This window comes from Mandrillus leucophaeus, unplaced genomic scaffold (genome assembly GCF_000951045.1).
Source record: "Mandrillus leucophaeus isolate KB7577 unplaced genomic scaffold, Mleu.le_1.0 Scaffold297, whole genome shotgun sequence".
In the NCBI taxonomy this organism is placed as follows: Eukaryota; Metazoa; Chordata; class Mammalia; order Primates; family Cercopithecidae; genus Mandrillus; species Mandrillus leucophaeus.
The window spans coordinates 1879110-1897459 of NW_012103109.1; the positions used below are offsets into that span (position 1 = coordinate 1879110).

General features: G+C 45.1%; 1 protein-coding gene across 2 annotated transcripts in view; it reads left to right on the top strand.

Annotated features, from left to right (window-relative positions):
* Nucleotides 1-18350, top strand: part of ABHD2 (abhydrolase domain containing 2) — a 126532-nt gene that overhangs the window by 98700 nt on the left and 9482 nt on the right. For both annotated transcript variants that reach the window (XM_011986311.1, XM_011986313.1), the window contains 2 exons: nucleotides 5741-5924; nucleotides 15993-16085. In XM_011986311.1, coding sequence (XP_011841701.1) covers nucleotides 5741-5924; nucleotides 15993-16085 — 277 coding nt within the window. The remainder of the gene's footprint in view (nucleotides 1-5740; nucleotides 5925-15992; nucleotides 16086-18350) is intronic.

Below are 18350 nucleotides of genomic sequence, written 5' to 3' on the forward strand. Positions count from 1 at the left end.
TTTTTGGAGACGGGTTCTCACTCTGTCACCCAGACCGGAGTACAGTGGCGTGATCTTGGCTCACTGCAACCTCCGCTTCCCAGGCTCAAGTGATTCTCCCGCCCCAGCCTCCCAAGTAGCTGGGACTACAGGCGCGTGTCACCACTGCCTGGATAATTTTTGTATTTTTAGTAGAGAGGTTTTCACCATGTTGGCCAGGCTGGTCTTGAACTCCTGACCTCAAATGATCCACCCGCCTCAGCCTTCCAAAATGCTGGGATTACAAGCATGAGCCACCGTGCCTGGCCAGATTCATCCTTTTTCACAGCAGTGTAGTGCTTCATTTAACCACTCCTCTACTAATGGAAATTTAGGTTGTTTCCAAACCTTTGCTGCTACAAACAGCAAAATGCTGCAGTGAACATTCTTGCATGTACTTGTTTATATACATATGCAGTATAAAGTCCCCACAGGCAGAATTACTAGACCAAAGGTTTGTGCTTTAGAAAACATTAACAGATGTTACCACATTGCCTTCCAAGGCCTATAGCAATGTGTACTCCCTCATCAGTGGATGGACCAGAGGTCCTGCTACCCATACTCCTTCCAGTCCTGGGTATTGGCAGACTTCATCTTTTCTGATGTGGGCAGTGGAAAATGATTTCTAAGTGTCATTTTAACTTGCATTTATTTAACAATGAGTGACATGAAGCATCTTTTCGAGCTGCACTTTTAAAAGACAAAGGAGGCTGGGTGCGGTGGCTCTCGCCTGTAATCCCAGCACTTTGGGAGGCCGAGGTGGGTGGATCATGAGGTCAGGAGTTTTAGACCAGCCTGGCCAACCTGGTGAAACCCCGTCTCTACTAAGAATACAAAAATTAGCCCAGCATGGTGGCGGGCGCCTGTAATCCCAGCTCCTCGGGAGACTGAGGCAGGAGAATCGCTTGAACCCAGGAGGCAGAGGTTGCAGTGAGCTGAGATTGCGCCATTGCACTCCAGCCTGGGCAACAAGAGCAAAACTTCGTCTCCAAAGAAAAAAAAAGGTAGAAAATTAAAGATTTCATCCAGCTTTTCTGTCGACTAGGACAATGATTCTCAAAGTACGGTCTCTGGACCAACGTCAGCATCACCTGAGAACTTGTTAGAAATGCATATTGTCAGCCCACCCAGACCAGTGGAATCAGAATCTCTGGAGGTGAGGTCCTGCAAGCTCATTTTAGCAAGCCCTCTGTTTAGGCATCACCCGCTTGAGTTTTTGATTCAGTGGGCTTGGAATGTGCATTTGAACTGGTTCCCAGGCAATGCTGATGCTACTTGCTCGGGGCCACACTTTGAGAACCACTGAGCTAGAACGTCATTCTTTCAGTAATATATAACCTCCGTGCAGCTTTTCCAATTCACTCTTTACAAGAAAGATTACCAGAAAGCAATTATATATATTTAAAGGGATTTAAATTTTTTGTTAGGTATTAGTGGATCTACAGGAAGCGCCTGATTGTGTTGAACGGGGATGTGCTACCTGTGGAAACCTTGCTTTGAGGAAATGTTTGGAAAACTGCTACCAGGCTAAGCTTCCGAAAAGCTAAGCAGCGCCCCCATCTGTGAAGGTTGTTTACTGCAAGTAGAAAGGAAAGGGAGTCTGAAAAGGGGTGGCCCAGAAACAGATGAGAGAGTGCTTCAAAAAAATGCTTTCTCATATTGGTCTGAGATGGAGAGAGCCTTGTTCCTTAGAGCAGTGCTCCACAGCCACAGAGATTGCACCTGAGGATCTTGTAGAAGCACACCCATGGCCAGATCCCACCCCCAGACATTCTGATTTAATTAAGCTGGGGAAGACCCAGGCATTAGTACGGTTGTTTTAGAAGCTCCCCAGGTGTTTGGCTTTGAGGCTATTTCTTTAACCCTCTCGATTCAGTAGGCCGTTTAATACCCTATAATAAATATTTTTCCTGCTTTAAAAAAAATCCCCAGGTGATTCTAATGTACAATCAGGTTGAAGAACACTACTTTAGAGAAAACCCTAAATTTTAGATAAGCTACATTCTTGTTTAAGTATTTTTAAAATTGTGATTAAACATACATAATAATAACCATTTTTAAGTTTACAGCTCAGTAGTGTTAAGTATATTGTTTTGCAGCCAATTTCCAGAATTTTTTCGTCTTGCAAAACTAAAACTATACCATTAAACAATAACGCCCTATCCCCTCTCCCTAGCCTCTGGCAACCACCATTCTATTTTCCATCTATAAATTTTACTAGTCCAGATATGTCACATAAGTAGGATCCTACAGTATTTGTCCTTTTGTGAGTGGTTTACTTCACTTAGCATAATGTCCTCAAGGTTCTTCCACACTGTAGCATGTGACGGGATGTCCTTCCCTTTTAAAGCTGAATAATGTTGCATTGTACACATGTACCACATTGCGCTTATCCATTCATCCATCAAGGCACACTTGGGTTGGCCCCACTTTTTGGTTCTTGTGAATAATGCTGCTATAAACATGGGTACACTTACATTTTTTTAAAAGAAAAACTAATCAGAGTAAGTTATAGCCGTTAACATTGAATGCTTATTATGCTCTGGACCCTGATCTAAGCTGTTTATGTATATCACTTTATTCAGATCTCTAGACAACTCTGTGAGGTCTTTACAATTATTACCTCCATTTTACAGATGATGAAACAGACCTAGGAGAGTTTGGTAACTTACCCATGGTAACAATATTTTGCAGTTTCCTCCTTATAAAAATTGTCTGGGCTGTTTGTTGAAAGTTCCCATTCCCAGGCCTCATCCTATTCCTGCGGGTTCTAAGCCTCCAGGAAGGTGCCTGGAAGCTGTAGATTTTCCCTGTATACGGGGGTTACTTGTCATCAAAGAGAAGTTGAGAACATTTGGGGCTACTCAGTGGTAGGCCCAAGCAGTCTGGCCACAGAGCCTTTTCACTTAGCCATGAGGCCAGGCTGTTCCTTTAAGGCTCAGTTTTCAGTGCCTGTTACGGCCCAAGGGAGGTGAACAGTGTCTCCAATGGGATTTCTGAATTTTTTGTTTGTTGCATGGTGTAGAAGCTGATATCATCTAATTGCTCATTGTGATCTCAGCTGTTTGTTTGCACATCCCCTTTTTTACATCACAGCTTCATTTTGAAATCCAGCATTACCTGGAGGCATAATATTCCTTCCATTGCTACCTTCTTAAAAAGAGAAACTTGGCCTGATGCGGTGGCTCAAGCCTGTAATCCCAGCACTTTGGGAGACCAAGGCAGGCAGATCACCTGAGATCAGGAGTTCAAGACCAGCCTGGCCAACAAGACAAAACCCCGTCTCCACTAAAAATACAAAAATTAGCCAGACATGGTGGCACACGCCTGTAACCCCAGCTACTCAGGGGGCTAAGGCAGACGGATCGCTTGAACCCCAGAGGCAGAGGTTGTAGTGAGCTGAGATTGTGCCACTGCCCTCCAGCCTGGGTAACAGAGTGAGACTTTGTCTCAAAAACAAACAGACAAACAAAAAGAAACTTGAATGAATCCGACTTCGGTGGGGACAACAGTCTGGCATTGCACATTCCAAAGTTAAGAGTTCAAAGTTCCCTCCAGACCACTTTTTGTTTCTTCCCTGTCCTCAGGGCCCATTCAGAGGCCTTGTCATCAGAATCCACTCAATTCAGCAACTCTTTATTGAAGGCCTGCAAACTGCCCCAGCCTTTGCTGAGTGTGAGAGGGAGAAAAATAGGCAACTTGATCCTCTGCTATCTCACTGGAGAGGGAGATGGGCTGCCTTCTCGGAGGTGGTGCCTGGGTCCTGCTGTTTGGGAGGAAGTAGCTCTTGGCCCGGTTTTTCCCTTAGTTTTAAGCATTTTTTGCTTAAGCTCCTTCTAAGCCCCCAGCACTTCCAGATGATGATTATTAGTCAAAAGTATAGGGGATATTGTCTGGGAGGAGGCATGAGGAGGCCTCCAGGGGTGTCAGAAATATTCTGCGTCTTCATCTGGGCTATGCTTATGTGGGTGTAAATGTGTAAAACTTCATGGATTATGCATTTTCCTGTATGTATGTTATTCCCCATTAAAAATAAAAAAGAATAGGGCAGTTTCAAGTGTATTGATGCATAATATTGCAAGACATATTGTAAAGGGAAAAAATGAGGCACCAAACAATGTGTATGTTACCACTGGTATTTTTAAAAAGAATATAGGAAACGTACCTTTCACTCCACCTTTTACAGCATTTGAATTTTCTACCATGGGCATGAATTACCTACTCAAAAACAAATTTGGCGTAGATTCCTGGGCTTGGCCCCCTTCTTACAGAATCAGCTTCTCTGGAGTTTAGGCCCAGGAATGCTCATTTCTAACACCCTCTCCAAGTGATTCTATGCATACTGCAGCTTAAGAACTGCATGGGGTTGTGCCGGCCTGGCTTAGGCTACATCCTACTACAAAAGGAAGACAGATATAAGGGGAGTTTACCCCAGGCTCAAAAGATAGTTTCCCCCATGGCTTGATGACTAGGGAAGGAGCTCTGTTCAACTCTATTAAGAATGCCAAAACCTCTGAGCTGGTGCCAAAGTCAGCAACTCCCGTTTCCATTGTAAATCCGTACTCTTCTCATGCCAGTGTATTTTGTATATGCTTTGTGTAGACATCCCTAACTTTCCCTGTTAGATTTTAAATTGGCTCCCTAAAGAGTTTGGGGTTGGGCCTTAGAAGGATGTGATGAATCCCTTCGCTTGTAATATGGCCATTCACCTCCTCCTCTTAGCAAAGCTGCTGAGACATAACATGGCTTCAGTAACTTCCCAAGGGGACACCAGCTGAGATCATACCTCCTGGGCAAACAAGGCCCAAACACCCTCTCTGTTTAGAGGTCTCCTCTGTGTATTTTTGAATGAGCCTGCCTCCCTTGACACCCTGTCCCTACGTCACCAAGAACGTTTTACCCTAATCCTACAGAGCATCCTGGCAGTCCCTCTGGACTGAAGTTTCTCTTTCCTCTCCTTTCCAAGTCTGTCAAGAAGATCCTGTAAATAACATCCACTTGCTACTTTTCTTAACACCATGAATCATCATCAAACACATGGGTATAGCATTCCAATTTGTAGCCTAGGAAGCTAATCTTAAAGGATTTTGCTCTTGCATTTATTTATTTATTTACCTTATTTTATTTTATTTTATTTTTTTGAAACAGGGTCTCACTCTGTCACCCAGGCTGGAATGCAGTGATGTGATCTTGGCTCACTGTAGCCTCTGCCTCCCCGACGAGATCCTCTTGCCTCAGCCTCCTAAGTAGCAGGGACTACAGGGACACACCTGTAGTGTGTAGAGATGGGGTCTCACCATTTTGCCCAGGCAGGCCTAGCTTTTATTTAGGTCTGTGTGTGAGCATATGTGCTCATGCACACCCTGAAATCTGCTTTGATATTCACGAGCATCTAGACAAGGTTCTTGTGACCTACTTTTTAAGAAGCATTGTACATTTGATACATGGTACCTCCACTCTTGGGCACTGCTGAGGCCCTGTTTCCTCTTATCCCAAGGGGCATCTGGGAACGTCTCTCTGGATAGCCAAAGAGCAGTGTCTGTCTGTCTGTCTCTCCACACACATACACACACACACACACACACACACACACACACATATATATATACATACTTCTATTTCTTTTAGTGTACTGGCACCCATTTAGTAACGTTCCAGCTTGCATTTTCTCCATATACAATGCACCTGAAATGATTGAGCAACCTCACCCTTTTGCCCACAGGCTGCACGTGGGAATTTGGAGCCATGGTGAACTACATCAAGAAGACATATCCCCTGACGCAGCTGGTCGTCGTGGGCTTCAGCCTGGGTGGTAACATCGTGTGCAAATACTTGGGGGAGACTCAGGCAAACCAAGAGAAGGTCCTGTGCTGCGTCAGTGTGTGCCAGGGGTACAGTGCACTGAGGTGAGTCATCTCCGCCTTCCATCAGGACCTTCAGTTAGCCCTTATTTATGGAGATGCCCCAACGCACAACACACTGTTCTGTGAAGACCGGGGAACACTGTGGCCAACTGAGTAGAAGTTTCTGAGTCTTGGACTCACCTTGTTTTGTTTGCGTATCACACATTGGAGTTGTCCCATCAGACCCCTTAAGCCTGGGATATGCAGCTGCATTTTGGGATCAGATCTGTAATTGGAGAAGTTAAAACACCCTTTGATAGTTGCTGTCTCCCTAGGGAATCTCTGTCAGGTGACTTAATTTGTTCAGGGTTCAGGAGTTTTTATAGAAACGTAGGTTAATGAAAGAGCACAGGAGACTGGCAAGCTGGGATCTGAAAGCTGGGCATTAGGATCCCAGATCCCTCCTTCCTGCAAGAGCTGAGTCTCAGATGGCATCTAGGAGGGATCTGTAGAAATCATTTAATCAGTGTCCTTACCTTTACGTATTCATCTCTCTTAGGCATCCTAGGCATCATCACAAAGGAGTTGATCTACTGGGTCAAGCTTTCTCCCAGCCCTTAGTCTCTTGCCAATAGATACCCCACAGGATGAGTCCTAGGAGGGCGTGGTCATCTGCCCTGATTCCCCTCAAGATCACTGGTGTCCCAGGTCTCTCTCAAGTCACCACACTCACATGTTCACACACACACACACACTATACACACACATCTCTCTAGGCTCTTCAAATACATTCATATTTTTTTCTGTACTCTTCATGGTGTCTTTTGTATTACAAATGAGTATAACCAGTTATTAAAAATCTTCTGAAAAAATTTGAAACACACGGGAAAGTTTAAAAACACCTCCCTGTTGATCCAGTCTAATGCCAAACAGTCCTTATCGTTATTCAAAGAATCTTTTCTTTTTGCCTCACTTGTATATCTCTTGCTGCAGTTTAAACATACCTTGCTACTTTCTGATGGATAGAGGCTATCTATATTATTTCTAAAAATACATATTACTGGAATTTAAAGCCAGCACACCCAAAAGGTACATATGGGCCCAGGATTCAGCCTCTCCCTATGAGGCTTAAAGCTGGCTGAAAAAGATGATCTCTAAATGTACCCACAATAGACATGAGAAACATCTCTGATGAAACCCTTCCTGAGTCCCAGGGCCAAGGTCTGGGTTCTGTTTTTCCTTGCCGGCAATATGGGGATGATGATAATAAGCAGTACCTACCTCATAGCACCACTGAAAGTTAGATGAGTTGATGCATATGAAGTGCTTAGAACAGTGCCCAGCCCACAGGACATAAGCCACTGTTCATTTTCATTATCGTCATCATCGTCATTCACTGTAAAATGAAGGAGGTGGGTTTGATCAGCAGATCACAAAGACTGGTCCAATGAACTAGTGACTGCCTCACTTCATAGGGAATCACTTGGAGGATCATGTTAAAAAGAAATTCTGTTTCTTGGGCCCCACCCTTGGAGATTTTGCTTCATGAAGTTGGAGGCATGGGACCTCAGAAATCTGCATTTTGGATACATTTCATAGCTGACTTTTGATGTTTAGCCACGTTTAGCAGTCCTTGGGGTTAGTGATCTCAGTGGTCTCTCCAGCTGTCCCGTTCCAGGACCAGGCTAGTCCCCCATCCTCCTACCAGGAATCTTTTTCTTCACTTCTCTGGACACTGGGGAGTCAGCTGAGAGGACATGTGTCTTTATCTTGGTGTGACTAGAAATATCCAACTCCCAGCTCATAGCCACATGTAACCAGAATTAACCAAAGTCCCGTCGGGCCCAGTCACTGGGATAAGAAAGACATGGGCAAGGGGCCTACCCCAGGATCCAAGGGAGCAGAGCTAGGACATTTGTTTTGTTTTCTTTTTCTTCAGTGCACAAAATCTTAAAATGACAATCGCTTCATCTCATTTTGCTGCAGTAGCGCCATCTGCTGTCAGCAGGAGCACATGATTGACACAGCAAACTAAGGTGTTTGAACTAAGGCAAAGAAGGCTCAAGAAACTAGGAAACTAAAATCTGTGAGGTGCTATAAATTTTGCAGACATAGCCTACACAGCCTCTTCCTTGAGACCTCAGAGGGCTTCATACACATAACTAACTATTGGCACACCAACCTCATGCAATAAGGAGCAAGTTGCAACTTTATTCTCTGGAGCATAGACAACTAACTTGTCCAGGCTAAGATCATGTGGTCCTGCATATGGGTACTGGCATCAGGTCAGAGAGACACCGTTGTCCTGTGTGTGCTGGTGTGAGGCTCAGGTGCCCTCAACATTTAAACCAGATCTGTGGAATAAATGGAGCACAGTTCCTTACTTTAAACCAGTATAACCTTTTTTTTCCTGCCAAGGCTTGAGGGCGATGCACCTTTCAGCACTGGGATGGTGGCAGCTGCATAAGTGCTTCCCGTCACACCAAGGTGGAGCCGGGGAGGCCCGTCTGCCTCTGCAGGGGCCACACAAGAGTTCATGCATCTGGTAAATCTCTCCTAGCTGAGTCTGGAGACCCGCTTCCTCAGTGAACCCCTCCCTCTGGCTTCTCCTCCCGTAGCTCACCTCCCGTCTAGCCAGAGCCAGTTGAAGGCTTAGAGAGAAGCCAGCCACCTGCTTGCTGTAGTTAGCAAAGTCTAGTTGCTGCTAAACTAGCTCACCTTTTACCATGTGCTGAACCACTGAAGGAGGGACACAAATGCCCTGAAATCACCTGGTATCCAGCAGACTTTAACATGTTCCCTCAGCATAAATAGCTGCCAACCCGCCTGGGAACTCTGTGTGGTGAGACATCCTCCTAGGTCATAGGGACACAGCCCTGAACAAGGCTGACTAATTCCCTGCCCTCGTGGAGCTTAAAGAAAATGGGGAGGGAAGCATTTTTGGTCTGATTTCAGGTAAAATAAATTCTTCTTTCCTAAGGAAGCCCTCAACAATCCTATGTTGCAGAATTTAACAATAATAATAAAACTAAAATAAAATTATTTTATTGCCATTTGGGTGTAAAAGATAGTCTGTATATGAGGACCTGATAGTACTTAAGACAACAGAGTGATATTTACAAAGCCACAAAGCAACAAATACGTGTTACTAACATATTACACATTAGACATATGGGTGCTGAGGAGGTCCTCAGTCAAGTGGGGGGTCCATGAGGAGGGATTTCTGAAGGAGGTGAGGGTGAGGAGTTCAGTAGCACAGGGCCCAGGCCAGGGGCAGAAGCTCCTTACAGCAGGAGTCCCAACTGCTATTAGGAACCAGGCCACACGGCAGGAAGTGAGCGGTGGGCGGGTCACGGTGGGCGAAGCAGTAGGGAAGTGGTGGGTGAACCTTCAACTGTATTTAGTTTCATCTGTATTTACTGTTGCTCCCCACTGATCACATTACTGCCTGAGCTCCGCCTCCTGTCAGATCAGCAGTGGCATTAGATTCTCATAGGCGGATGAACCTTACTGTGAACTGCGCATGTGAGGGATCTAGTTTGCACGCTCCTTATGAGAATCTAATGTCTGATAATCTGTCACTGTCTCCCATCATCCCCAGATGGGACTGTCTAGTTGAAGGAAAATAAGCTCAGGGATCTCACTGATTCTATGTTATGGTGACTTGTATAATTATTTCATTCTGTATTATAATGTAATAATAACAGGGAAAAAAGTACATTATAAATGTAATGTGCCTGAATCATCCTGAAGCTATCCCCCTGCCCCCTGCCTTCCCTGGTCTGTGGACAAATTGTCTTCCAAAAAGCCAGTCCCCAGGACTGCTGCCTTATAGGACAGTAGAGGAATTATCAGAGAAGTGTTTCAAATCTCCTTAAAGGCACTTTATACTCCTGGCTAAGTGAATGTGTTAGCATCACTAAGACCTGGCCACCTGAACATCCTAGCATTCTTTGAGCAAGGCCTTCCCGCCATGGGGCAGAGGCAGGTACCACTTTTCCTGCCATATGGTAGGATTATTGTCTCTTGCTTTTCATGGCAAATTCCAGGCTAGAAATGAGTTTATGACAAAAGCAAATGTTATCATTTGTAAAGTTCCCCCAGAGACTGGGACTTTCCTAAAATTTGATTTTATAGTTGAAGAGCTATAAAATACAGTAACTTTGTGCCATCAGTAACTTTGAATCGCATCCAAACAGAGAGGGGGAAACTGCAGCGTTTAAATGAGACTCTGTGGACAAACTTCAACCTGGGAAACAGCTCAGCTTGTCCACCACTGGATTGTGAAGTCGACCTGACCACATGGTTGCCCTTAGTGCCTTGGGGCTTTTTGGTTTTTTTGTTGTTGTTAATTTTTTTAATCAGAATAATGAGAAGCCATATAAATACTCTTTGACTCTAACTCATTCTTGTAAAAGTACATCCTGTAAAAGGGAAAAGATTCTGATAAGGAGGAAAGGGGCTTGGTAGGTGGCCATTCCCTACCCTAGTCTGAAGTCCATCTTTCTGCCCCATCCTTCCACCCCAGTGGAACTAACAAAGCCCAGCCTGGCAGGCACCAAAGACTCTTGGCCCACTCCCTTGTGTGGTATAAACATGGTTTTCTTCTGCTCACACTCTCAAGCTGAACTAGCTGGAGATGATGACCTCTCTACAGATTGACTCTGCCCCGAAGGGCAACCTGCTAACAGCCCAGAACCTTCTGGCTGGGTCTTTTGGGTCCAGAGGCTCCACCATCCTGCCTCCCAGAGGCCCAGCTGTTCAAGGCAGGAGCCCTGTTCTGGGCTTGGCCAGCCTGCCTAGGATCGTGCCCTCTTCCTCTCTCTGGGGGCTGGGCTGGTCCTGGTTTTGCCCCCACTGCAGGATTACTCTCTTATAGTGCCCAAGTTAGAAATAATCCGCATGTCCAGTAGGGACATAGTTAAATAAATTAATAATATACTAACTCAGTGGGGAACAAGGCAGCTTTTATTTTAAAAAATCAAGAAAAAATATATAACATGACAGAATGTATACATTAAAAATAGGGAAGGGCCAGGCGCTGTGGCTTACGTCTGTAATCCCAGCACTTAGGGAGGCCAGGGCGGGCAGATCACGAGGTCAGGAGATCGAGACCATCCTGGCTAACATGGTGAAACCCCGTCTCTACTAAAAAGTACAAAAAATTAGCCGAGTGTGGTGGCGGTCACCTGTAGTCCCAGCTACTCGGGAGGCTGAGGCAGGAGAATGGCATGAACCCGGGAGGCGGAGCTTGCAGTGAGCTGAAATCACACCACTGCACTCCAGCCTGGGCGACAGAGCGAGACTCCATCTCAAAAAAAAAAAAAAAAAAAAAGGGAGGAAAGCAATTTTGTAAAAATTTGATTATAGAGAGGGAGAAATAGAGAATTATTATTTAATGGGTCTAGAGTTTCAGTTCCACAAGATGAAAACATTCTAGAGAACTTTTCACATTGTACAATGAGTATGAGCTGTACACTTTACACTACTGAACTGTACACTGAAAAATGGGTAAGCTAGGCATGGTATCACATGCCATAAGTCCCAGCTACTCATGAGGCTGAAGCAGAAGGATCACTTGAGCCCAGGAATTCAGGACTATAGTGTGCTATGACCACCTGTGAATAGCCACTGCACTCCAGCCTGGGCAACATAGTGAGACCCTGTCTTTTTTTTGTTTTTTTTTCAAAAAGGGCTGGGTGCAGTGGCTCATGCCTGTAATCCCAGCACTTTGGAAGGCCGAGGCAGGTAGATCATGATGTCAGGAGTTCGAGACCAGCCTGACCAACATGGTGAAACACTGTGTCTACTAAAAATACAAAAATTGGCCGGGCATGGTGGCGCATGCCTGTAATCCCAGCTACTCAGGAGGCTGAAGCAGGAGAATCTCTTGAACCCAGGAGGCGGAGGTTGAGTGAGCTGAGATCATGCTATTGCACTCCAACCTGGGGGACAGAGCAAGACTCTGTCTCCAAAAAAAAATAATAATAATAAGGTTAAGATGGTAAATTTTATGTTCTGTATTTTTATCATAATGTTCTTAAAATATGACTGTATATAGGCAAAATCTGGAAAGAAACCCCTGCTTCTGCAAGTAAAAATACTTCTTAGGTTGGGGTGATAGCATTCTGGGAAAGTACTTAATATACTTTATTCTTAAGGTTTCATTAGCATATTGCTTTCAAGATTTTTTTTTTAGTGTAGTCTAGATCCACATCCCATAAATTCATCTGCAATCTTAATTCATAGTGCCCTTGCCTTTTTTCCCTTTTTAGAATGTTAAGGTCATGCTTGCCCATCCTACTCTTACAGAACCTCTTTCGTATTCTCCATATTTTTTCAAAGACCACTTGGAAAGCTGTTTCACTATTCTCATAGTCTCTCAGCACTCTGAGACATAATTTATTTGAGCCAGGAGATCTGCATTCACTTGGGTGTTAGATGCATTCTTTCTCCCGGTTCATTCTCTTCTGACTTTAATTCCTTTTCATCAGTACTTGATCTACTCATTTTGCAAAATACGAGCTGGAAAGTTGAGCCTTCTCTAAGCAGTTACCCCAGCAGCTTAGTGGTTGGCTCAGCTCTTCCGTGCCTAAGTGATTGCTCTGAACCTAATTGTAAATGCCTGTTTGTTGGGACCCTCTTCTGAGCGATTAAAATCCATTGCCTTCCACAACACCTTTTAAAATTCTTTTAACAGTCCAAAGAGAAATCTCACTAGAAAATGGCTGTGAAACCAGTATGTGTAATATTTTATTATAATTTAATGTTACATTGATTAGAAATGAAGGCATTTTCAGGGAATTCTATTTATTTTGGTAATAGGTAGATCAATGGATGCATAAAGTTCTTTAAAAATCCATATGGATTATTCTCAAATAAGACTCCCAGTGAAACTATACTGGGTTTGGGAGGTGATTTTCTCTTCTCATTTGTGATGATCACTTTTTGAGAGTTTTTCAAGTTTCAGGAGGCATCTCTCCTTTTGGAGTCATCCTGGTTCTTTCTGAAGTTTTGAAACCTACCTTCCTTCCAACAAGAGTTCACTCTGAATTATGCAAAGCCATTCCCTCCCTGTAATTCTGACCGAGCTGCCCTTCCCAGGGTTCCACACTTCTCTCCTGTGTCCTCAGCCAGTTTATCCTGGTGGGCCAATATCTGGCCCAGCCTGGGGAGCAGTTCCTGCCACCCCTTTTCTCTTCTGGAGAACATAGCCATCTAGAGGCAAGTCAAGAACTTGGATATTCAGGCCAGGTGAAGTGGCTCACGCCTGTAATCCCAGCACTTTGGAAGGAGGCCAAGACTAACAGATCACTTGAGGTCAGGAGTTCTAGACCACCCTGGCCAACATGATGAAACCTCATATTCTACTAAAAAAATACAAAAAATTATCTGGGCGTGGTGGCACACACTTGTAGTCCCAGCTACTCGGGAGTCTGAGGCAGGAGAATCGCTTGAACCTGGGTGGTGGAGGTTGCAGTGAGCTGAGATCACACCACTGCACTCCAGCCTGAGCTACAGAGTGAGACTCCATCTCAAAAAACAAAAACAAAAAAAGAACTTGGATAGCCAAGTAAGGTATTTGTGCGGTGTCTAGAGAGCTAAAGTCCCCTGGTTTCATGCCCATTTTGTGATTTGCATCTAAAATTGAACCCCAGTGTAGCCACTACCAGCTCCAACACTGAACTCATACCCCCATCTTGTTTCCTCTACACCCAGCCATTCAACCACTCCCTCAGAAACTGCATTCTTTTAAAGCAAGTCCCAGATATCATTTCATCTGTAAGTAGTTCACTAGGTAGCTCTAAAAGACTCTAAGGACTTTTTCTTAAACATAACCACAAATACCATTATCACCCAAAACATTAGCAATAGTTCCCTAATAGCATCCCATTTCTCGTCAGTGTCCAGATTTCCTTGATTGTCTCATAGAAGTTTTTTTTTTTTTTTTTGTCAGTTGGCTTGTTTGAATTAGGATCCACATATTGCCTACATTTGCATTTATCGATTTCTCTATGTTTCTTTTAGTCTGTAGGTTACCCTTTTATTGCGTTTCAGTTTGCTGTTGGTGGTGGTGGTATTGAAGACATCAGTCCTTTTCAAAAATATATATATATGAGATGAATGTAATACATTGATCTTGATTCTTTTATTAAACCAATATAAATTTAAGTTTCAATTCCTTAATTCTACAGCCAAAGGTAAAGGACAGCCCCTACATATACTGAGTGGTAAACCAAAGATACTAAAAATCAATGTTAGCCAAAACAAACAGAGTGGAACACTAGTCCCAACATCCTTGTCCTGATCCCTCCCTGAGCCCTGGGTCCCTGTGAATCCCTAGAACCTTTCAACAAGCAGTGCCTGTGGTGTATTCAATTAAAAAAAATCAACTGCAGGACTGCAGCATCTTTTTATATCTTAATTTTATGACCACACACTTCTCCCTTCCCTACCTCTGCAGCCTGTCTGCAATGAAGGAGGTACTAACAAAAGCAAGAACATCCCTTCAGTTAGGAGGTCAGCAAAGGGAAAAATGAACCAGGGCAAGAGAAAGCTAGGATTGCCAGAGACCATTGGCTCTCTGGGTAGCTTGGATCCAAAGTCAGAGGAGAGGCAGCCGGTTGTGGCTCACTGATTGGTGATTGGGTGACCCCCCTCCCTCTGACCACAGGCAGGTGAGCACAGTCCTGCTTTAGCTGGGGTCCCTCATAGTGATCTGGTCCTATACTCTTCCTGTGGTGCTTGGTTGGAGTCGGGGGGGGTGGCAGCTGCACATTTATGCAGTGGCCTTTTGACCCTTCGAGGTGGTGTTAGTCTACTTTGAGCTTAGCCTGTGTTTGATGGGCACATCACAGACCATTAAATTCACAAACCATTTCATTCTTAACTCCCCACTACCTCTTACTTTTTAACCATGACATTGTGGGAAATGTTTGTCACTCAAAAATTGTGGAATTTTGCCATTCTACAATTGTAGCAACTTTGGGGCAATTACTTTTATAAAATTACTTTTATAAGCTCTCTGGATTGAAAAAATAATAAAAAACAAAACAAGAAAACCTTATAAACCACCTAGTCCCCTCACCATCTGGAAGATGGAACCTAGTAGAAGTAGTGATGTCCAGATCCATTCACAGGGTGGAGTCAGGCCTGAAGATTTTGAAACCTGCAAGATGAAAATTTCCCTTTAATGAGTGTGGACTCAGTGTCCACCTGCGTTTGGATTTATGCCCAAGGGAGAAGAGCAGTGAGTGGGGAGGGCTGAGCAGGCATGGCTGGTGGGAGTGAGCCCACTGGTGTTTGTTCACCTGCTGTGTGGGCATGGAAATCTGGCTGGTGAAGCACATGGCCAGGGCTAGTGGTGCTGTCTCCTCCCTCTGCATGCGCTGCTGGCAGAACCTGGGCTCTGGAAAACAGGGACAATATCATCTGCCTACTGCTGCCACTGAAAGGTCAGAGGGTGGCCCTCACAGCCACCTAGCATATGCCAGTCACACCCTAGCCCTAGAGGCAGAAAGATGCTTCCAGACCAGTCCCACCAGCTGTGCCTAGAAAGGGTTAAGGGCCTGTCTACTTCCACTTCGATTTCCTTGCCCCTTCAATGGCATAAGGCTAATCAAAAGATAGATTTGGAGGAGATCCCAGTTAATGATTTTACCTTACCTCTTGATCAGCAACAACAGAAGTTTTTTTAGGTTTTCCCCTCCACATCCACTCTGCCCTTCCATGTGCCTGTCATTAAACCAGAAAACTTGCCTGCCAGGTAGGAAGCCAAATACAGAAAGTGTTCACATGACAATTGAAGCAGACTTTGGTCCTAGCAGGCTCAGTGACTAAGAGAAGGCCCAGGTGCTAGAAGAGAGTGTCGGGGGTGCCACCAACAAAGCCTCTGGCGCTAGAGAGGGCCTTTGCTGGGGTCCCCTTCCCCTGCGCTGTCTTGGTGTCTCCATAGATTTCTCCAGAGATGTTTGAGCTCTGCACATTAGAGCCTCTGTTTTAATGCAGAGGCCACAGCCTGAGAGCCGGCCCTCTCCACACAAGCACCTTGCCCCATGGCTAGAGCCCACTCCTGGCTGCCCATCTGCAGCCCCACACTGCAGTCACACTCACTCGCTGTGGTTCTTCCAGGGCCCAGGAAACCTTCATGCAATGGGACCAGTGCCGCCGATTCTACAACTTCCTCATGGCCGACAACATGAAGAAGATCATCCTCTCGCACAGGTAGGTCACCTTCTGTTCTCTCAGGAGACAGACAGTTCCTTCCTGAGCTCATCTGGGAGCCATGAAAAGCCAGGGCTCCTGTTCCTTCAGGGGAAAAAGAAATACAGGTATGGTACAGACTGTCTGCTGCCTGCATTTGTGACTTGATTAGAAACAAACTTATCTTGGCCAGGCGCAGTGGCTCACACCTGTAACCCCAGCGCTTTGGGAGGCTGAGGCGGGCAGATTGCTTGAGGCAGGAGTTCGAGACCAGCCTGGCCAACATGGCGAAACCCCGTCTCTACCAAAAATACAAAAATTAGCCGGGCGTGATAGTGCCACTGTAATCCCAGCTACTTGGGAGGCTGAGGCAGGAGTCACTTGAACCCGGGAGGCGGAGGTTGCAGCGAGCCAAGATTGTGCCAATGTACCCCAGCCAGGGTGACAGAGCGAGTCCCTGTCTGAAAAAAAGAAAAGAAAAGAAAAGAAACCTGTCTCAAGCTACTAAATTTGCCAAATCACCTTGTGCTTTTGTAATTCCCAGTAAATCTAAGACAAGGAACCAGTTCTACCCCCTTTTCTCCCAAATTAGAGTGGTCACGAGGTGGCTGTCATTGTTGAGGAGACCTTCCCCGTAGGATGCTTCTGTGCCTGGGGGATCAGGACTCATTCTTGGCTGACCCTTGGGCTTCTGACCAAGCAGCAGGGGGGCAGGAGTCTCAGGGCATGGTTTCAGCACCTCCCTCCTCTGCATATTCTTCATGCTTATCCTGTCTCTCCACCTCGTAATCCTGTGGTGGATTAACCTGTCAAGTGCTCAGAGCAGTGCTGGTATGCGTAGCACCAGATAAATATTAGCAATGACTTTTTCATTATGATTATTATTATTGCTGACATCTCTGCCTCCTCTACATCTCTCATTCCCTGTAGCTGGACTAGGCTACTTAGAGGTTCCCGTGCCCCCAGCCTCTCCCACACTGCCTTTGCTGAGAATACTCTCCCATTTCTCTGCTGGTGGGAACCCAGCCCATCCTTTAAAGTCCATCTCAGTTCTCCTATTTTTGTGAAGCCAACTCATCCATGCCCAAGTTGCTTTTCTCTTGCTTCCTCTCTGTAAATCCTATGTCTGGAACCAAACTGGAGAGCATTGGAGGGCTTAGGCATGTGTTGATTGCTCCCAGCACCCGAGACAGAGCCGTGCACTCAAAAAAATCTGGGGCATTTTTGGTACCACCCTAGGAAAAGCAATCTGACTAAATGATTGGTTTCTTGTTGTCTTTTTTCCAGTGGCTAAAGCAGGCCACACACCCTAGATTGGACTTCCTATGGGTGGGCGTTCACATGGCGCCTGAGCAAGGCTGGGCTCGAAGGCCCCATGAGGCTGCCACATTGCCAGATGTGTCCTCATGTCCTCGTTTCAGGAAGGAGAGCAGAGGGAGACTTATGTCCCCTGTGCTGGCTGAAAAATCAGCTGTTCCCACTCGGTTCATATTTGAGATATAGCAGTGTGCTGGGCACTGAGGTGCATGTGGCTGAGCCGAGGTTTGGATGGGTCTGGAGATTGCAGAGGTTTTGTAGCCAGAAGGGGTGGATCTAGGCCTCTGACACCAAGTCCAAGTCCTTTGTCTGCCTTTCTGCACCTCTGGAGTCGAAAGTGACTCCTCCCAGGAAACATTTGTTTTGCTAAAGGAACCTGGTCTTGCTACTAATTAGTCTAGAATGTTCAAATTATGAGACCCCTTTGAGTGTGTGCTAAGTATTTACATTTTTCAAATTTACTACAGAAAGTCAAACATCTAGAAATTTTAGGTTAACTTTGAATTTGTACATTCTGTCCAGTAGGTATATAATCTTCCTAACAGTCTTTTGAAAAAAATAAATGCTACAGAAATGTGTTCTTCTTTTGGAGAGGTTGTGAATGGGTAGCAGAATACCAAGTTGGCATAATAAATCCTTCCTTAATAAATCCAGGGCTATGCTTCAGCAAACTCAGTCTGCTTCTAGGTGTGTGACTGAGAGCCCTTGCTGGGAAGAGAGGTCAAAAGGGCATGTTGTGACCCCTACCTCTAATGTCATCCTCTCAAGATGGATTTTTTCTTAATAGAAATGCTGGTTCCACTTGGGGGTTGGGGAAAAAAAAAATGATTGCTCTCCTGAATAGATGTTAGCTTTTATCTGAGACACTAGAGAGCTGTTGATTTGCCCAAATGCTAAATGAGTTAACCCTTGTCTTCCTTGGTTTTTGTTTGGTTTTTTTCCACTCCTTCCTGCACACTGAGTCTTCCT